This window comes from Podarcis liolepis (genome assembly GCF_965112155.1).
Source record: "Podarcis liolepis genome assembly, chromosome: 1".
Classification (NCBI taxonomy): domain Eukaryota; kingdom Metazoa; phylum Chordata; class Lepidosauria; order Squamata; family Lacertidae; genus Podarcis; species Podarcis liolepis.
The window spans coordinates 83,130,119-83,149,394 of NC_139554.1; the positions used below are offsets into that span (position 1 = coordinate 83,130,119).

General features: G+C 40.6%; 4 protein-coding genes across 4 annotated transcripts; all 4 read left to right on the top strand.

Moving 5' to 3' along the window:
* Positions 1-1,988: 1,988 nt before the first annotated feature.
* LOC310713854 (olfactory receptor 10T2-like) lies at positions 1,989-2,942 on the top strand (the record flags this gene model as incomplete). Its single annotated transcript, XM_083518417.1, has 1 exon — positions 1,989-2,942. One exon carries the CDS (start codon positions 1,989-1,991, stop codon positions 2,940-2,942), a length of 954 nt encoding a protein of 317 aa, XP_083374543.1.
* Positions 2,943-7,013: 4,071 nt separating this feature from the next.
* LOC310713889 (olfactory receptor 10T2-like) lies at positions 7,014-7,967 on the top strand (the record flags this gene model as incomplete). The annotated part of the gene is made up of 1 exon (XM_083518561.1): positions 7,014-7,967. The coding sequence occupies one exon, from the start codon at positions 7,014-7,016 to the stop codon at positions 7,965-7,967; it is 954 nt and encodes a 317-aa protein (XP_083374687.1).
* A 5,942-nt stretch (positions 7,968-13,909) lies between these two features.
* LOC310711075 (olfactory receptor 5G9-like) lies at positions 13,910-14,932 on the top strand (the record flags this gene model as incomplete). Its single annotated transcript, XM_083512541.1, has 1 exon — positions 13,910-14,932. One exon carries the CDS (start codon positions 13,910-13,912, stop codon positions 14,930-14,932), a length of 1,023 nt encoding a protein of 340 aa, XP_083368667.1.
* A 3,067-nt stretch (positions 14,933-17,999) lies between these two features.
* LOC310714567 (olfactory receptor 5AP2-like) lies at positions 18,000-18,944 on the top strand (the record flags this gene model as incomplete). Its single annotated transcript, XM_083519938.1, has 1 exon — positions 18,000-18,944. One exon carries the CDS (start codon positions 18,000-18,002, stop codon positions 18,942-18,944), a length of 945 nt encoding a protein of 314 aa, XP_083376064.1.
* Between the last annotated feature and the right edge of the window lie 332 nt (positions 18,945-19,276).

Here is a 19,276-nt window from a genome sequence, read left to right on the forward strand (position 1 = left end):
CCTCTGACTATGGAGGCAGAGCACAGCCATCAAGGCTAGTAGCCACAGAAGAGAAGATAGGGAGGAATCTAAAGTGTACAGGTGCTTCTTTGCTTTCACAGCACTCACTCCATGAAGCTTGGAAATACAGGAGATGGTTGTGGCTTTTATTCGTCCTGTGCATCTGCTCAGAGCAAATCCTTGATCCCAAACTCATTCCAGCTGAGTGAGTCAAGGCAGCCCATGATTCTCTTAGATCGGTCCCACCTGGAGCAATCCAGTGTTTGTCAAAATGGAGAGGCAGTCAGGTGATGAGGAGAGTGGGAAGGAGATGATGTAGTCAGACAATCCCACCTCCATTGTCTCCCTCTTCCTCCACTACTTATTGCCAACCACATGCTTCATTAGGGCTTAATATCCTGGTTGAACCTGGGCTAGGAGGGGGGGAGTGAGACAAGGTCACCAACCACATTGAGTTGTATAACCCTGATTACATCTTCTCTGGTGGGGCGGGAAGACACACTGACCTCATGTTCAATTAGAGTTTAAACCGTTATCTTTTTAATTATGGCCTTTATAAAACTCCTGATGAAATTTAGGGTCCAGGTTGCCTTGGGTTCAGATCAGTCTCAGCCAGATTGAAGCCTAATCATGATTCTTGAAATTATTTATTTCACAAAATGTATCTAATGTTTCATAGTAAAAAACAAAAACAAACCTCAAAGCAGTTTCTAAAACAATGGTTTAAAAAATCAGGATTGCCAAATTGGGCCAGGGCCAAATTATGAGTACTGTGCACAGCCCTAGTTTTTAACCCCATGGGCAATTGAAAAGAAAGACAATTTATCTTTCTACAACTTAGGTGAGAAAGTAAAACTTATTACTATTTAGGATGTATAAAAAGACACACTATTTCAGTCTAAATAACATGACACACTATATTTTTGCATTTCTTTCATTTTAAAATGTCATAAACTTGGGGAATAAACATAATTTTAAATAAGAAAAAAATTCAAAACATTTATATCAATACTCAGCTTTATTGACCAAACCCTTCTCCTTTACCATCTAACTCCAGAGCGGAATTATTCTATCTAAGTTTTGCATACTCTGTATTATCCGAGGAATATGTTCCCAAGTGGTGAACCAGTGCTTATATTAATTGCATAGTATCAAAGTGGGGTCTCCCACAACTGCGGAGCTGCGTTATTCTAGCTGGAGGTAAGATACAGGAGATGGTAACATCCATCTCTTCATGCATTGAAGCTAGTCTCCATTTAGTTTCAGTGCTCATTTTAAAAATGCAATTGACAAATGGGAAAGGGGTTACTTTAAAGCCTGAGAGAAACGGGAGCTGCATGAGGAACGAGAGAGGAAATTGGCTTGTATTCAGATTGGTGAGTTTCTTCAGTCCTATACCATCTATTAGGATTAAATGAAGTACGGTATATTTTTTACCTGTGTTATGGAACAAAGTGCTACTAGACCTCAAAATAGGTGACAGGGGATGGTTCACTGCAGGAGACGAGGGAGAAATTTGGGCTTCTTCACACTTAAATGTGAAACTACATAGTTTGCCGTTGTTAAAGCAATGCACAGGCCAAAACATGCCTGTCCTTCAAAATTTCCACTTCTTTGAACTTTCCCATGCAAAAGCTGCATATAGAGGGAAGGTGCTCATAAATATCCATATATACATGAAAGACAACATATATAGATTAATTATATTCGGCAACTTTGCTTACAGATTTGTGCATATTAGGAACAAATGGATACTAAACTGCTTATAAATTTATAAAATGACTTTAAAAAAACACTTGCTTGGTGAAGATTCAAAAAATGAGAAACTGATATAGATAGATTTGTCCAGCCATACATTTTCAGTAATTCCAGTGTATTTCAAAACCTCAAGGCAGGGTTAATGTCAAGGATTAAATCAGAAACATGTTTATAAACTAATAAGACTTCACTTTCATTTTCCTTTCAGGTCAGATAACATTATTGGTAACATGAATAAGGGAAATGACAGCTCAGTGACTGAATTTCTCTTGCTGGGCTTTTCTGTCTTTGGAAGGAAACCAACTCTACTTTTCCTAGGTTTCTCTCTTATATATGGCACGATCCTGGTCTTCAACCTCACCATCATGTCTGTCATCCTGTTCGACCGGACTTTACACAGCCCCATGTACTTTCTACTCTTTGCATTCTCCGCATCAGAAACCTGCAGCACATTTGCCACCATCCCCAAGTTGTTGGTGACCCTGGTGACAGGCAGTCAATCCATTTCCTTTGTTGCATGTGCCATGCAGATGTTTTCCTTTTCTGTATTTGGAGCAAACAACTGTTTCCTGCTTGCTGCTATGGCTTATGATCGGTATGTGGCTATATGCTGCCCACTTCAGTACCATATACTGATGAACAAAAGGGTTTGTACCCAAATGGTAGCGGCTTCAGGTGTCACTGGGTGTATCATAGCACTGAGTATTAATACCCTCATTTTCAGGTTACCCTTCTGTGGGCCAAATGGAATCAGGCATTTCTTTTGTGATTTCCTACCTGTGCTGAGGCTGGCTTGCATTGATGAATCAGTCTTACACTTGACTAACATTGCAATCATTATTTTCTGTGCCATTGTTTTGCTGGGCACCCTCATGGTGATGTTTGTCTCATACCTTTACATCATTTCTGCCATCCTAAGGATCCCCTCCAGTGTAGGAAGGCAGAAAGCCTTCTCCACATGTGCCTCCCACCTCACAGTGGTGATAACACACTTTGGGTGTGCATCCTTTGTGTATTTGAGACCCAAATCTTCCTCATCGCTAGATCAGGATACATTGATCTCAGTGACTTATGTCTTTCTAACCCCTCTACTGAACCCTGTGATTTATACCTTAAGAAACAGGGACGTTAAAATAGCCATAAAGAACTTAGTTGTGCACTCATTTCGTTCTCAGAACCTGTGAAGAGAAGGAATTTTGACCTTTTTGCCAATGCAAACATGCAAGTCCTGATTGAGAATGCAGTTGTTTAAGCTGTGGCTGTTATCTGACATGAGAAATAAACTTCGATACATTTTAGGTTGGGACCATGGTGTAGGAGATAAGGGTACCCCCCCTCTCCCATACTCTCTGGTTCCAATCCTGATCATGTCCACCAATGATTGCCATTTTCAGTTTTCAAAAATACAAGGAATGTCAATCCGCACATTGAACATTATGGTTAGTTTGGCCTTAGTTTTAAATAATAACATGCCGTTCCCTAATACAGTTTGCCAGTCCTCTGTTTCAGTATTTGTACCTGAATAAATATTTACTCAAAATATCTGTATGCAGTAATTTGTACTCAAAGGGTTGGTACAAAAATGTGACCATTAAGATACATTTACACAAACAGGCTGGTAAAATTTCATTGAGGACTTTTTTAATAAATCTCAAATTCATGGACATATGGAGTGCTGAAGGGAGAGTCAATGTCTTGCCTTCAGATATTTGGTGGACTAGAACTCTCATCAGGGTAAACTGACTGGCCAGCCATGTCCTTGGCTGTTGTGGGAACTTCATTCTCAGACTGACTCAGGAGGATCCCCTCCCTTTCTGTGATATCTGGAAGCAAAGGGGTGGAGCCCTATCCCAAGTCTGTTATTCATCTGTCCCAAACACCAACTTCTGAATCCCCTCTCTCCTCCTGTGACAGACCCACCATGTCCCACTTGGCACCGTGGGGTCCATAGCATTCAGTCACCTTTCAAAATATCCTGAATAAGGACGGGGGCAGGAACTTGATTCAGTTCACATTTTATGGTGAATGTAATTTGCACATTCCAAAACCATATTTTAGTTTCAAATGCATTTGCTGTTTTTGTATTTTAACTATTTACAACTAAGTTTATTATACATCAGCTTGAGAGAGGTGTTTATGAGGACATTAGTAAATCATTCATAATTATACTGAAACACAGGAATCCTTTGAAATTCACACTTCTCTGAATTCTGCTATGTGGTTCTGCAGCCCAGTAATGTGTTCAGAATGAATATACTAGTATAAACAGTGCATAAAATGCATACATGGTACATTGTAAATTGTGTCTAGTAATCACAACTGCATAAAAAATGTGACTATTAAGATACATTTACACAAACAGGCTGATAAAATTTCATTGAGGACTTTTTTAATAAATCGCAAATTCATTGACATATGGAGCACTGAATTTAAGATTGGAAGAATGAGAGACAGAAATTGAAATTGACACTGAAGAATAGAAGAGGATCATCTAATCCAATATCCTGTTCTCACAGTGGCCAACTGCAAGCCTCGGGGAAACCAGCAAGTGGGACCTGCGCACAAGAGCCCTCTTCCCTCTTGTAGCTTCTAGCAAGTGGTATTCAGAACCATTATTGCCTCCCACTATGGAGGCAGAGGACAGCCATCAAGGCTAGTAGTAGTAGCCACACATAGTTGCCTTCTCCATGGATTTGTCCAATCAACCTTTGACGCTGTCCAGGTCAGGTGCAAGAAGCCTTTAGAGCTCCCTTCTCAGGTAGGGAGGGGGAAACCTAAGATCCTCTGAGGCCCAATACACACCTTCAAAGCTTCCCTGGGGGTTCAAATATGGAGGCTCAAACAAAATTCCCATTCAGTCAGACTTTATTTAGTAATGGTTTACAGGGCAGAATTCAAAGAGTCTATGAGAGCATTTCCTGTATTGTCAACTTAACCATTCATCCTTTACCCATTCGCCTTCTCCCACGCTAGCATCCTACAATCTCTCATCCTACCACAGACCTTGGACATACTTACTCAACCCATTTTTCACTGTACATTTTAGAACCCTCCTTGTACTTTATATAGAGTGGCTTATAATTTTAACATTCAGACGTTCGGTGTTAGCAGGATTAGTGAAACCCAAAAGTTTTGTGGCCTGACCACACAACTGGTAAGACAAGGTAAGGTGGAACCAAATGTGTACAGGTGTTCTTTTGCTGCAACAGCACTCACTCCATGAAATTTGCAAATACAGGAGATGGTTGTGGCTTTTATTCGTCCTGTGCATCTGCTCAGAGCAAATCCTTGATCCCAAACTCATTCCGGCTGAGTGAGTCAAGGCAGCCCATGATTCTCTTAGGTCAATCCCACCTGGAGCAATCCAGTGTTTGTCAAAATGGAGAGGCAGTCAGGTGGTGAGGGGAATGGGAAGGAGATGATGTAGTCAGACAATCCCACCTGCATTGTCTCCCTCTTCCCCCACTACTTATTGCCAACCACATGTTTCATTAGGGCTTAATACCCTGGTTGAACCTCGGCTAGGAGGGGGAAGTGAGACAAGGTCACCAACCACACTGAGTTGTATAACCCTGATTACACCTTCTCGGGTGGGGCAGGAAGACACACTGACCACATGTTCAATTAGAGCAGCCTTTTTCAACCTATGGGTCCCCAGATGTTGTTGGTCTACAACTCCCATCACCCCTAGCTAGCAATGCCAGAGCTCAGGGATGATGGGAGTTGTAGTCCAGCAACATCTGGGGACCCACAGGTTGAGAACTGCTGAATTAGAGCTTAAACTGTTATGTTTTTAATTACAGCCTTTATAAAACTCCTGATTAAATTTAGGGTCCAGGTTGCCTTGGGTTCAGATCAATCTCAGTCAGACTGCAGCCTAATCATGATTGTTGAAATTATTTATTTCACAAAATGTATCTAATGTTTCATAGTAAAAAAACAAAAACAAACCTCAAAGCAGTTTCTAAAACAATGGTTTAAAAAATCAGGATTGCCAAATTGGACCAGGGCCAGATTATGAGTACTGTGCACAGCCCTAGTTTTTAACCCCATGGGCAATTGAAAAGAAAGACAATTTATCTCTCTACAACTTAGGTGAGAAAGCAAAACTTATTACTGTTTAGGATCTATAAAAAGACACAGCATTTCAGTCTAAATAACATGACACATTATATTTTTGCATTTTTTCTTTTTAAAATGTCATAAACTTGGGGAATAAACATAATTTTAAATAAGAAATAAATTCAAAACATTTATATCAATACTCAGCTTTATTGACCAAACCCTTCTCCTTTACCATCTAACTCCAGAGCGGAATTATTCTATCTAAGTTTTGCATACTCTGTATTATCCGAGGAATATGTTCCCAAGTGGTGAACCAGTGCTTATATTAATTGCATAGTATCAAAGTGGGGTCTCCCACAACTGCAGAGCTGCATTATTCTAGCTGGAGGTAAGATACAGGAGATTGTAGCATCTATCTCTTCATGCATTGAAGCTAGTCTCCATTTAGTTTCACTGCTCATTTTAAAAATGCACCAGAAATGGAGCTGCTCTTAAAGCCTGAGAGAGTAACAGAAGCTGCATGAGGAACAAGTCAGAAAATCTGCTTGTATTGGAGAGTTTCTTCAGTCCTATAGCATCTGTTAGGATTAGACGAAGCATCTTTTTTACCTGTGTTATGTAAGAAAGTCTAAGAAGACAGAGATCATTTCTTTTCAAAGTGCTACTCAGCCTGAAAATAGGTGACAGGATAGTTCACTGCAGGAGACGAGGGAGAAATTTGGGCTTCTTCACACTTGAATGTGAAACGACATAGTTTGCTATTGTTAAAGCAATGCACAGGCCAAAACATGCCTGTCCTTCAAAATTTCCACTTCTTTGAACTTTCCCATGCAAAAGCTGAATATAGAGGGAAGGTGCTCATAAATATCCATATATACATGAAAGACAACATATATAGATTAATTATATTCGGCAACTTTGCTTACAGATTTGTGCATATTAGGAACAAATGGATACTAAACTGCTTATAAATTTACAAAATGACTTTAAAAAAACACTTGCTTGGTGAAGATTCAAAAAATGAGAAACTGATATAGGTAGATTTGTCCAGCCATACATTTTCAGTAATTCCAATGTATTTCAAAACCTCAAGGCAGGGTTAATGTCAAGGGTTAAATCAGAAACATGTTTATAAACTAATAAGACTTCACTTTCATTTTCCTTTCAGGTCAGATAACATTATTGGTAACATGAATAAGGGAAACGACAGCTCAGTGACTGAATTTCTCTTGCTGGGCTTTTCTGTCTTTGGAAAGAAACCAACTTTACTTTTCCTGGGTTTCTCTCTTATATATGGCACAATCCTGGTCTTCAACCTCACCATCATGTCTGTCATCCTGTTTGACCGGACTTTACACAGCCCCATGTACTTTCTACTCTTTGCATTCTCCGCATCAGAAACCTGCAGCACATTTGCCACCATCCCCAAGTTGTTGGTGACCCTGGTGACAGGCAGTCAATCCATTTCCTTTGTTGGGTGTGCCATGCAGCAATTTTGTTTCTTTGGATTCTCTGGAAGCAACTGTTTCCTGCTTGTTTCTATGGCTTACGATCGGTATGTGGCAATATGCTGCCCACTTCAGTACCATATACTGATGAACAAAAGGGTTTGTACCCAAATGGTAGCTGCTTCATTTGTAACTGGATGTATCATATCACTAAGTATTAATACTCTCATTTTCAGGTTGCCCTTTTGTGGGCCAAATGGAATTAGGCATTTCTTTTGTGATTTCCTACCTGTGCTAAGGCTGGCTTGCATTGATGAATCGGTTTTGCATTTGACTAACATTGCAATCATTATTTTGAGTGCCATTCTTTTGCTGGGCACAGTCATGGTGATGTTTGTCTCATACCTTTACATTATTTCTGCCATCCTAAGGATACCCTCCAGTGTAGGAAGGCAGAAAGCCTTCTCCACATGTGCCTCCCACCTCACAGTGGTGATAACACACTTTGGGTGTGCATCCTTTGTGTATTTGAGACCCGAGTCTTCCTCATCGCTAGATCAGGAAACATTGATCTCAGTGACTTATGTCTTTTTAACCCCTCTACTGAACCCTGTGATTTATACCTTAAGAAACAGGGAAGTTAAAATAGCCATAAAGAAATTACTAGCGCACTCATTCCATTGTCGGAAACTGTGAACAGAAGGCATTTTGACATTCTGCTAACGGACATCCAAGCCCTGATGGAGGATGCAGTTGTTTAAGCTTTGACAGCTATTTGACATGAGAGGGTAGCTTGAGAGCATTTTACTGTTGGAAGAAAACTAAATCCCCTCACCCACATTCTCTGGTTCCAGTCCTGATCACATCCCCCAATGACTGCTGTTTACAGTTTTCCAAAATACATGGAATGCCAATCCACACATTTAACGTTACGCGTAACTTGGCCCTGAATAGCACAATACATTTCTATAGTATAGCTTGCCTATCCAGTTCATCAGTATTTGTCCTTGAGCAGTGAATATTAACTTAATGAATCAGTACACAGTGATTTGTACTGTGAGAATTGCTGGATGTGATTCATATAGAATATAATATGGAAATCCAACATATGTACATTTTCATCTTTTAATGACAGAATGGATTGTGTATAATTGTCCCTATTAAACTGGAAAGTTGTTCCTAAGCAATGATACTTCTTTTACCATCTAAACCACTGAGCCTAGGGCTTGCCAATCGGAAGGTCGGCGGTTCGAATCCCCGCAATGGGGTGAGCTCCCGTTGCTCGGTCCCTGCTCCTGCCCACCTAGCAGTTCAAAAGCATGTCAAAGTGCAAGTAGATAAATAGGTAACGCCATGGCAGGAAGGTAAACGACGTTTCCGTGTGCTGCTCTGGTTTCGGTGTTCGGTTGTGCTAGAAGCAGCTTAGTCATGCTGGCCACATAACCTGGAAAAACTGTCTGCAGACAAACGCCAGCTCCCTTCGGCCAGTAAAGTGAGATCAGCGCTGCAACTCCAGAGTCGTTCGTGACTGGACTTAACAGTCAGGGGGCCTTTAACTTTTACTGGCAATGTAAATGAGCCAAATGAAAAGTGATTTGGGCTTGCAGGATCTACTTTTCTTTTTCCTTTAACCCTGACACTGAACTACTGGGGCCAGATGTAAAATAATGGCAAGGTTGGAACCAGACATCCTTTGAATTAAAGAACAGGATGCCTCTTTATTGTGCATCACCTTGAGGGAGGTATTTGAAATGTGATTAATAAATCAGTAATAATAATGGAACTGAAACACAGCAATCCTTTGAATTTTTCACTTTTCTGAATTTTGTGATGTGGTTCTACAGCCAAGTAATTGTACAAATTGCATATACTAGTGTAAACTGTGCATAAAAATGACATTTTAGTGAAAATTGCTTTGCAAAATGTAAATCTTGGTCACAACTGAATGCAAAAATATGAATATTAATAGTAATTCACACAAACATGCAGATGAATTTTCATGAGGAGTATTTTTAAAAATGCAAATCCATGGACATGTCGAGAACTGAAGAGTCAACAAATGAAAAATGGAGGGGAATTGAAACTGACAGATTCACCCAACCCAGGGCTGAAGATGCAGCTTTTTGTTATGGCCTCTGAAAGCTGAACCGTATTATTATGAGCCTCCTGAAAAGGGTAAATGAATGTATCAGTTTTTCCTTTGTATTGATGGTTGCTTTTATTCCATTTTAAATTATTGTTTACCCCTGAACCTTATGATGAAGAGTGAGTGAGAAATCTAATAAATAAATATAAATATGTTGTTGTTGTTGTTGTTGTTAGAATCATAGAATGGTAGAGTTGGAAGGGACCCCAAGGGTCATCTAGTCCAACTCCCTGCAATGCAGGGGGTTGTTGTTAGTATTCAACACAGGTTTGACAACAGGTTTGAATTTATGGGATCATAAGTTCACAAATGTATTTTATAGCTTTCTCCCGGAAATGTGGATATATAGGATTGCAACATTATTCTTCATTTTCAGTTCATTACTAGATGATTACAGTGGAACCTCTATTTGCGACCATAATCCATTCTGGAGGTCCGTCCGGAGGTCGAAATGGGTTGCGGGGAGAGGTGCCGTTGTGCACAGGCGCAGGCGGCGATTGCCCACTTCTGTGCATGGACAAACAGCAATTGTTGCTTCTGTGCATGCACAAACAGCGATCATCGCTCCAACGCATGCGCGAATGGCGGCAAACTCACCGGTTACTTCTAGGTTTGCCTCGGTCGCGACTTGGAATGACTGTAAGAAGAGGCATTGGTAAGCAGAGGTTCGACTGTACTGTGCATGTATTATTAACGTGTCAGACATTTCCATGCTGAAGCAAGGTTGGGGACGTGCTTTTATCTCTGCTGAATCTGGCCTTGCATCTCCTTCCTGTGTGTTCAGTGTGCTTGTCTGCCATGGAATCCCAGCACCAGCACCTGCTTGCAAGCAGAGGCTCTGTGTGTGATTGACGCACCTATAGAGCCATGCATTGGGGTTCCTTTGAAGACACTGATGTTCAAAATAGGGATGTTAGAGAAATGAGATGCAGTGTCAGGGAAGGGGGAGGGGTGTTAAAATGACAACTCTGCTGCAGTTAAGCATGGAAATACCCTACACTTGTGTAATGCCTGAAGCTATTTTCTCTCACATGGTGCAATCAGAATTTTTTTCCATTTGTTTTTCTTCTGCTTCCGTTTAATCATTTTCCATCTTGTGAATTCTTGGTGCACCTGACTCCCAATTGCAAACTATCTCTGGGGTGCAGGTCTCTGCAACTTCAGGAGTGAAATATTGCTGTGTGGTGTGTACTGTGCATCTGGGATTCATTAGAGTAAATATGAACTTTGCCCACAGGATATCATAGTGTGGTGTGTGTTTTTAACACAACCATAATATATTAATTTTCCATGTATAAAATGAGAGAATCAAGTCTTTTCAAACTATAGCAGACAGATCATTAAATCAGAAGGCTTTGAAAAGTTTGTGTTCTCTTGCCCTCTTCCACACTTTCCACACAGTAAGTTCAATAATATTTTCTAAGTATAATGTGTTTCACTAACAAATAGAGGGGTGGGATGACAGAGAATAGCCCAACTGAAGAAGCTCATAGCCTAGTGGAGGAGCATATGCATTGCACCCAAAAGGTCCCAGGTCCTTTCTCTTGAATCTCCAGGTCAGGCTGTGAAATGTTGGAGACACACTGTTTGTCAGTGTAGGCCAAACTGACCTAGATGGATCAATGGTCTGAATCAGTATAAAGTAGTTAGAGATAGAGAGGAAATCTGTTTGAAACATATTTATCAATGGAATTTAGCACTTCTAACCATACTGGATTACTTCTTACATCAAGTATTCTCTTACAACCAAGCCACTGGTGCATTGTCACTTTAAACAAAATGCACAACTGATTATATTCAAAAATTTAAACAAAATTATAGAGGGGGGAGCATGTTATATGTATGAAAGAGTCAAGCCCAATGTGGTACTATATTTTAATTATTAATATGTAAGAGTTTTTATACAGTTACATGCTTTTTTGTATGCATCTGTTTACGTGCTGGTTACTTTAGGGAACCTGGAGTGCATATGCATATAATACCCAAGAAATGTTCGTATTTTTAGTGGAACTGGGGGAAAGGAATACCTTCCTTCTTGACAAGAGCAAAGGAGCAAGACAAGAAAGAAAAACTCACGTGGATACTTCAGCATCAAGTTGTTCAGAAGGTTCCATTCCTAAAGGTAGTTTCCAGTGCTTCTGCTATACTATCTACTTCTGAGTAAACTTGCAGAAGGCCTGCCTTCAGACATAAGGCTCGTCCACACTTACCTCTGCTCCACATTTCTAAGGACAGGTTCTGGCTTTCTGGGTCTGTATCCCAGCTCTTTGTTTAATTTTTTGGCCTGTCGCTTTCTCCTTGAAAAACTGTTTACCACTGAATTGGAGCAAACAGCAATCCACAGAAAACCCAAAATGTCATTGCTCTGATTCAGCGATAAAGATTGGGTTTTCCTGGGGAAAGTTACAGAAACAAAAACAAAAAGTGCTCGGACACAGACCAAGAAAGCTTGGACCTGTGCCTAGAAAGCATGTGGCAAAAGGTAAGCCCTAAATCTCACTATTTTCCATACTGAAAGAAGAGGAAGCAGTGAAGAGGTTAGTAGGATGGATTCTATAAAGTTCTCAGACATGTAATGTTTCCAAATTAATTTGATGGGGGCTGTTTTACAACCCCTTGCATGCATCTGCAGTGGAAAAGGCAAGCTTTTAAAATTGTGTGCCTGCTTTTTTAATTGATCCTGAGATATCCTTGAGTGTTAAGGTGGTGTAGTGTAGTGGTTAAGTACAGTATAAAGAGCCAGTGTGGTGTAGTGGTTAAGAGCGGTGGACTTGTAATCTGGTGAACCGGGTTCACGTCCCCACTCCTCCACATGCAGCTGCTGGGTGACCTTGGGCTAGTCACACTTCTCTGAAGTCTCTCAGCCCCACTCACCTCACAGAGTGTTTGCTGTGGGGGAGGAAGGGAAAGGAGAATGCTAACCGCTTTGAGACTCCTTCGGGTAGTGATAAAGCGGGATATCAAATCCAAACTCTTCTTCTTCTTCTCTTAAGCTGCTATTGGGACAAAAATGGGATGGGAGGATTTTACTCTTGTAACTTTAGGATAGGGAGAACTCTGTTATTGTTACATTAATTTCAAGTTGAAGCCTTTTTGTGTTTTGTTTTCTGGAACCTGTCCTGAAGCTTTATTGAATAGCATAATGAAAATCAGTATCAGTAAATGCCACTTGGGGGAGTTAAATAATAGGGAGGGTGGGGCAGGGTAACTTCAGTGATAACTGTGCCATTTAAAGAACACTGTCTTGTTCACCAGTTTGACGGGGGCTAATTACCCTTCAGCATTCTTTCCTCCCTTTTCTTATACTCACAACCAGGGTGATTTAAAAGAAAAAGATTCTTATCCCACCCTAAGTCTAAGCTGAATTGGTGATTCAAAATATAGAACCAGAAGGTGGTGATTATTGTGCATTAGTCAGCACTGAATGTTTTGTGGTGGAGCATTGAGGCAAGGCTTCCTTCTTTATTTGAGTTTCCAGAAATAAAACAACATCATCCCAGAACACTTCTTTACTTGATCCCCATCCCAGTACACACACACCCTCCCCATGTAAAATGTTCTTAAAAACCTTATCACTGCCAAGCAGTGGGGAAATGTTTTTAAAAGGAGAAAAAGAGCCTGTAAGCCCTTGGGCAATACCATAAAAGAAAAGAAAAAAAACTAGGAATGAGCAGATCAGGATTAGAAAGGTCTGTAGACATGCAATCTAATCTGCATGTCTATGTTCCCATCCAGCCCATCAAATGTAGACCATGGAGATTTGTCCAAAATTCTGGAACCAACCAAAATCCTCCCCCATCCTTACCTGTCACCCTGAAAATATTCTTCTACTCCACCTCCCATCAGCTACAGCCAGCATGACTTATGCTCAGGGATCATGAGAGATGTAGTCCAAAAGCATCTCATAGCCTCCATTCCTGCTCTCCATCTCTGCTTTATGTGATGCTAGTTCTCATGTGTAAAAAAAAAAATCTCTTCCATGAGGCTTATCACTACTAGCAAAATGGCCAAAACATACAGTCATGCACTACATTCACCACCTTTCCATAGTTAAAACCATGCTCAATGTGGCTTACAGCATTGGGGGGGGGGGAATCATGATTACAAACATAACAAAGTAGTCTTGAACAGTAAATAAAACGTTTAAAAGTGCACAACTAAAATATGCAATTTCCACATAAATCATTAGAATATCAAAAATAAAAATACAAAAATTAATATGGATAACAGCAACAACCCCCCAACCCCCACTAAACAATATCCCAGTCCAAGAGTCTCCTCAGCAGCCTCAGCTTTTGTAACTGGGGTCAAACCAAACAAGGAGGCCAAGTATTTACTACTTAGATACACATCCCTGGAACACAGTCAGAGCACTGGCACAGCAACAAATTAGCATAACATGTAAATATTAGATAGGTTGGTATTATTCAGCTTTATTTACTTGCTTTCTGCAATTACTATCTTTGCTCTCCAGGTTCTTGATGCTGAAAAGATGGACAAGCAGAATAATCACAGCAGGGTGACAGAATTCATCTTGCTGGGATTCACTGATGACCCAAAGCTGCAGATTGCCCTCTTCTTGCTCTTTCTAGCCATCTATGTTATCACTGTGGCTGGAAGCCTCAGCCTGATTGTGCTGATCAGGACTTACTCCCACCTGCACACTCCCATGTACTTCTTCCTCTGCCACTTATCATTCACAGACCTCTGCTATACCTCTGCCATAGCCCCCAAGATGCTGGTGAGCTACTTGGTGGGTGATAAAAGCATCTCTTATGCTGGCTGTGCTGCTCAGCTGTGCTCATTTGCTGCCTTTGTGAGTACCGAGTGTTTCCTTTTGGCTGTGATGGCATTTGACCGCTACATGGCTATTTGTAACCCACTTCTGTACTCTGCTGTCATGTCCCAAAGAGTGTGCAGCTGCCTGGTTGTAGGATCGTATGCAGCTGGTTTTGCCAACTCAGCCCTGCAGACAGTATGTATATTCAGATTATCCTACTGTGGACACAACATCATCAAACATTTCTTCTGCGATATCCCTAAACTTCTGAAGCTTTCCTGCTCTGAAACCTTCCTTTCAGAGTCACTGTCAGTCTTTGCATCTGGAGCAGTTGCTATGACCTCTCTTTCAGCCATTATTATCTCCTACTTCTGCATTTTATCTGCCATCCTGAAAATACACTCTATCAAGGGCAGACACAAGGCCTTCTCCACTTGTGCTTCTCACTTGACCTCAGTGGCTCTGCTTTATGGAACGGGGACCTTTATGTATATACATCCCAACTTGAAATCGGGACTAGATGGTAATATGGTGGTTTCTGTAGTCTACACATTAGTGATACCCATGCTCAACCCCCTAATCTATAGTTTGAGAAACAAAGAGGTGAAAGAGGCCATCAGAAAAGCCACAACAAAAATGAAAGAATATCCCCCTTCCAAAAGCATTGAGGGAAATGATGGCAACCAATGTCGCACCACAAGACCGAACAACTTAAACCAAGGTAAGATTACATAGGGAGATGCATTACACTGTACCAGACCATTGGTTCAAGTTGCTTGCTATTCTCGACTTTAACTGGTGATAGCTCTCCAGGGTTCAGACATAGCTCTCCCTGCCCTACCTGGAGACACTGAACCTGGGACCTTCTGCATGCAAAGCAGATCCTCTACCACTGACTAATAATAATAATAATAATTTTATTTATACCCCAGCCCCAGCCAATCTGGGCGGCTTCCAACACACGTAAAAATCAAAATCAAAATCAAACATTAATAGATTCAGGTAGGTAGCCGTGTTGGTCTGACACAGTCGAAATATATAAAAAAATAAAAAATTGTCCGGTAGCACCTTAGAGACCAACTAAGTTTGTTCTTGGTATCAGCTTTCGTGTGCATGCACACTTCTTCAGATATATGTATATGATATATGTATCCGAATATGTATCTGAAGAAGTGTGCATGCACATGAAAGCTGATACCAAGAACAAACTTATTTGGTCTCTAAGGAGCTACTGGACAATTTTTTATTTTTATATATATTCAAACATTAATAGTAACAATCTGATCCAATATAAAAAGTCGCAGTAACTTTAAAATAAACCATTTTCAATACTCCAGTAGAATTACAGTTCTTCCCTCAACTACATAGTTTTGTTACATGAACAAAGAAAGTTAGACCCCGTAACTTAGTCTGACCCCATCTGGGATGCTAGTATCTTTATGCATATCTTCTCAATAATGATGACCTTATCCTTAAACTGAGTTACAATGAATCAGCTATGACCACATTCTACAACGTGATAATCACTTCAAGGAAGTCAGAGCATTTCTGTGTCACAGTGTTATTTCATTGTGATTCCTTGCATTGACATTGTTGCTCAAGATCCTATCCATTCTCTTTCACTAGCTACTGAACATTTCTCAATATGTCACATTCTTTTTTCAGACACAACACCCAACTTTCCCTTGTTTTCAGAGGGAACTGTGGGTCACGGGGCCTCAGCATGCAATTCCACAAGACCTCACCAGAAGCTGCCACAGTTGCACAACTGTGGCAATGGCAGTGTCCGCATGGGTGCTGCCTCATGGGATTCTGCTGCCCAAGGTGGCTGCTTCAGCCCACCTTATGGGCGGGCCAGCCCTAGCCATTGGTCATACTGGGTGGGGCTGATGGGAACTGGAGTGCAAAAACAGCTGGCAGGGTGCAGGTTCTCCATCCCTGCCATAAATGAAACAGGTGTCAAGGTTCTGAGACATACATTCATGTGTAAAATATCGTTCGATCCAAATATAAGGTAAGAGAATATAATAAACTGGAAACCCCAAGGGAGTGGAGAAAAGTAAACAATGGTGCCCAGTGCATTCATTTTAATTGCTGTGTGCCTTTAATTGAGTTCAAGGCATAAAGTACTCAAGAGATTATCTAAAGCAGATATTATAAATACCCCATTCTATTAATTCTACCCTACCTGGTTTTTCTGCTGTAACTTGCATTACTTAGATCAGGTGGGTCTTGGGTAATAACTTTGTGACAGCCCGTGATTAGGAATTAAAGGTTCCTGCTGTTCTTCTCTGTCATTGACAGTAATTAACTCTGTGTTTACTTCCATCTTTTGCAAATTATGAAAAATATTTCAACAGAAGTAGTATGTCTGTTTGGTGATCTGGATATATGAGGAGCTTTTGTATGGGGTAAATATACACAGTTGGAGTAATTTAACAATAGTATTAATACTGGGGTGATATATTATGTAGTTTTGCATTTCAAAGTTCTAGAACCTAAGCTGGAGTAAGATCCATGGTACACAATGTATTTACCATGCGTGTGTTTCCAGGACCATGGGAAGGTGAGTTGGCCTTTTCTCTGGGCACTATTTTCTCCAACCTGCTGGTATTTACCCCAAAGATGCCATTTGACTCCCACTGATATTATCCACATTTTCCATGAGAAATAAAAAGTTTATTGCAGATCCACTCACAGCACCCCCCACCCTCATGGACAAAGACATTGATCAATGATACTTGGAACAAACTTGACACGGCAACCTTCTGGGATTGGAAAAGCGGCCACACCTTTATTGAATACAGATATAGGTAGACTTTGGCTCAGGCATTTGATCGATTATCAACCTCTGGGTGGAAGGCTGAAGTTTGAAGGGGCTTTTGCTATGTTTGCAGCTTATTTCTCACAGCAAATGAGAAAATTCATAGAGATATTTCCCTTCGAAGTCTGTAAGACTCAGTATTCACAACAGTTTGCAGCTTAAAGAAATCCAGGTGGTCCAAATTGCATTGCAGTCTTTTTATAGTAATAGCTTTATAATCAATTTATAAAGCACCATGCACACTCAAAACCCAGCTTTTTTTTAAAAAAAGAAAAAAGCAGGCTTCCAAAACATCTGAGCAAGAAAAGGATAAGCAAAAGAAAGGGGGTTAAAGAAAAGGGAGATAATGCAAGACCTATCAGCCCAAATTGTAAAGTATCGTTTAATGAAGGGAGGATAGTAAAAATGAAATGAAAGTAGGTGAAAATAAAATTAGAAATGGGAGAGGGATTTTTTTCACTGTCACTAGATCAAATGTATTTTTCCAGAATTAGAATATGCACAACAGCATATTGATTATTGATCCACATTTGTCATGATTATGACAACATTGAAAAAGTCCCACCATCACCTTCAGAGTAACAGCACTATGTAGAACTCTTCTGCAGCTCTGCCGTAATAAGAAAGATAATGCAAAGTGGAATCAGACTCCCTCCCAGCTCACACTGCTTCTAATGTTATCCTTCTAACTAAAGATTTTAAAAGAGTACTTTTCCCATTTAGAGTTGCTGAAAAGCAAGCACAGAGATCAACTCTTTGATCCATTGCACAGTGACAACAGAAATTAAGCTATGATGTCCATTTCACATCCTTTTCTATCCTGTATGTTTGAAATGTACTTTTGAACTTGGAAGCTGGTTAGCTCCAGTTGATCAAATTTGCAATTCGTGCTGCAAATAAATCTTCAAGTCTAGCTATTTTCTTCCTTTCAAGTTTCCATTTTTACCTCTCCCTGGCAGGTGGAAAGACCTAGAATAAATGACCGCAAAAAATCAAACCCAAGTGACTGTGTTCATATTCTCAGGATTCACAGATCATCCAGAATTGCAAGCTATCCTCTTTATCACATTCCTGGTGATTTACACCATCACTCTGGGTGCAAATCTAGGGATGATCATCTTGATCAGGATGGATCAACAGCTACAAACCCCAATGTACTTCTTTCTCAGTCACTTGGCTTTCCTGGATGCCAGCTACTCTTCTGCAGTTACTCCAAAAGCCATATGGGACCTTTTAGCTGAAAGGAAAACCATTTCCTTTGCTGGGTGTGCAGCACAGTTTTACATGTTTGATGGTCTAGTGATGACTGAATTCTTCCTACTGTCTGTGATGGCATATGATCGCTATGTGGCCATCTGCAACCCATTGCTTTATTATCTAGTTATGTCTAAGAAGTTCTGCACTGCGGCAGTGGCCGCTGTATATATCTATGGCTTTGCGAGTTCAGTGGTTCAAACAGCCTTGACTTTTCAGATGTCCTTCTGCAGATCAAATGTGATCAATCATTTCTACTGCAATGACCCACCGCTTCTCGCTTTGTCCTGCTCTGACACTCGACCGAAGGAAATCCAGCTTTTAGCTCTATCTGCTATCAACTTATGCAGTTCCCTCTCGGCAATCATCGTCTCCTATGTCTACATTCTGACCGCCATCTTTGGGAAACACTCTGCAGGTGGGAGTCAAAGAGGCTTCTCCACATGCGCCTCACACATGACAGCTGTGATCATTTTCTATGGCACCCTCTTCTTCATGTATCTTCAACCCAGCTCGGCTCATTCTCTGAACTATGACAAAGTGGTGTCAGTTTTTTATGCTGTTGTTATCCCTATGCTGAACCCTCTGATCTACAGCTTGAGGAACAAAGAAGTGAAGGGGGCCTTGAAGAGAGTGATGGGAAGAAATTGTTTTTATAGTATGGTTTAAATAAAGTGCAACCCTGGTCCTGTGTTTAAAAAATAGTAGTATTACAGTTGACCAACTCTACAATTTTATGATTCTGTGACCCTGAGATAAATGCTACACTGATTACCATTTCAGAGCTGTGTTTAGTGATAAAGACCTGGGGTGCCCTCCAGATCCCATCAACCAATGCTCAGGGGTGATATAAACCACAACTTTGAGAGGGCACCATGTTGGCTTCCCTTGGAAGGGAATTGTCAAGGCTACGGGAAAGCTATTTCTCCCCCAGTTGCAGCAAGAGCAGGGGAAACAAGGTAAAGTCCTTTTTAATGAGTTTTATTCAATACTAATAGCAA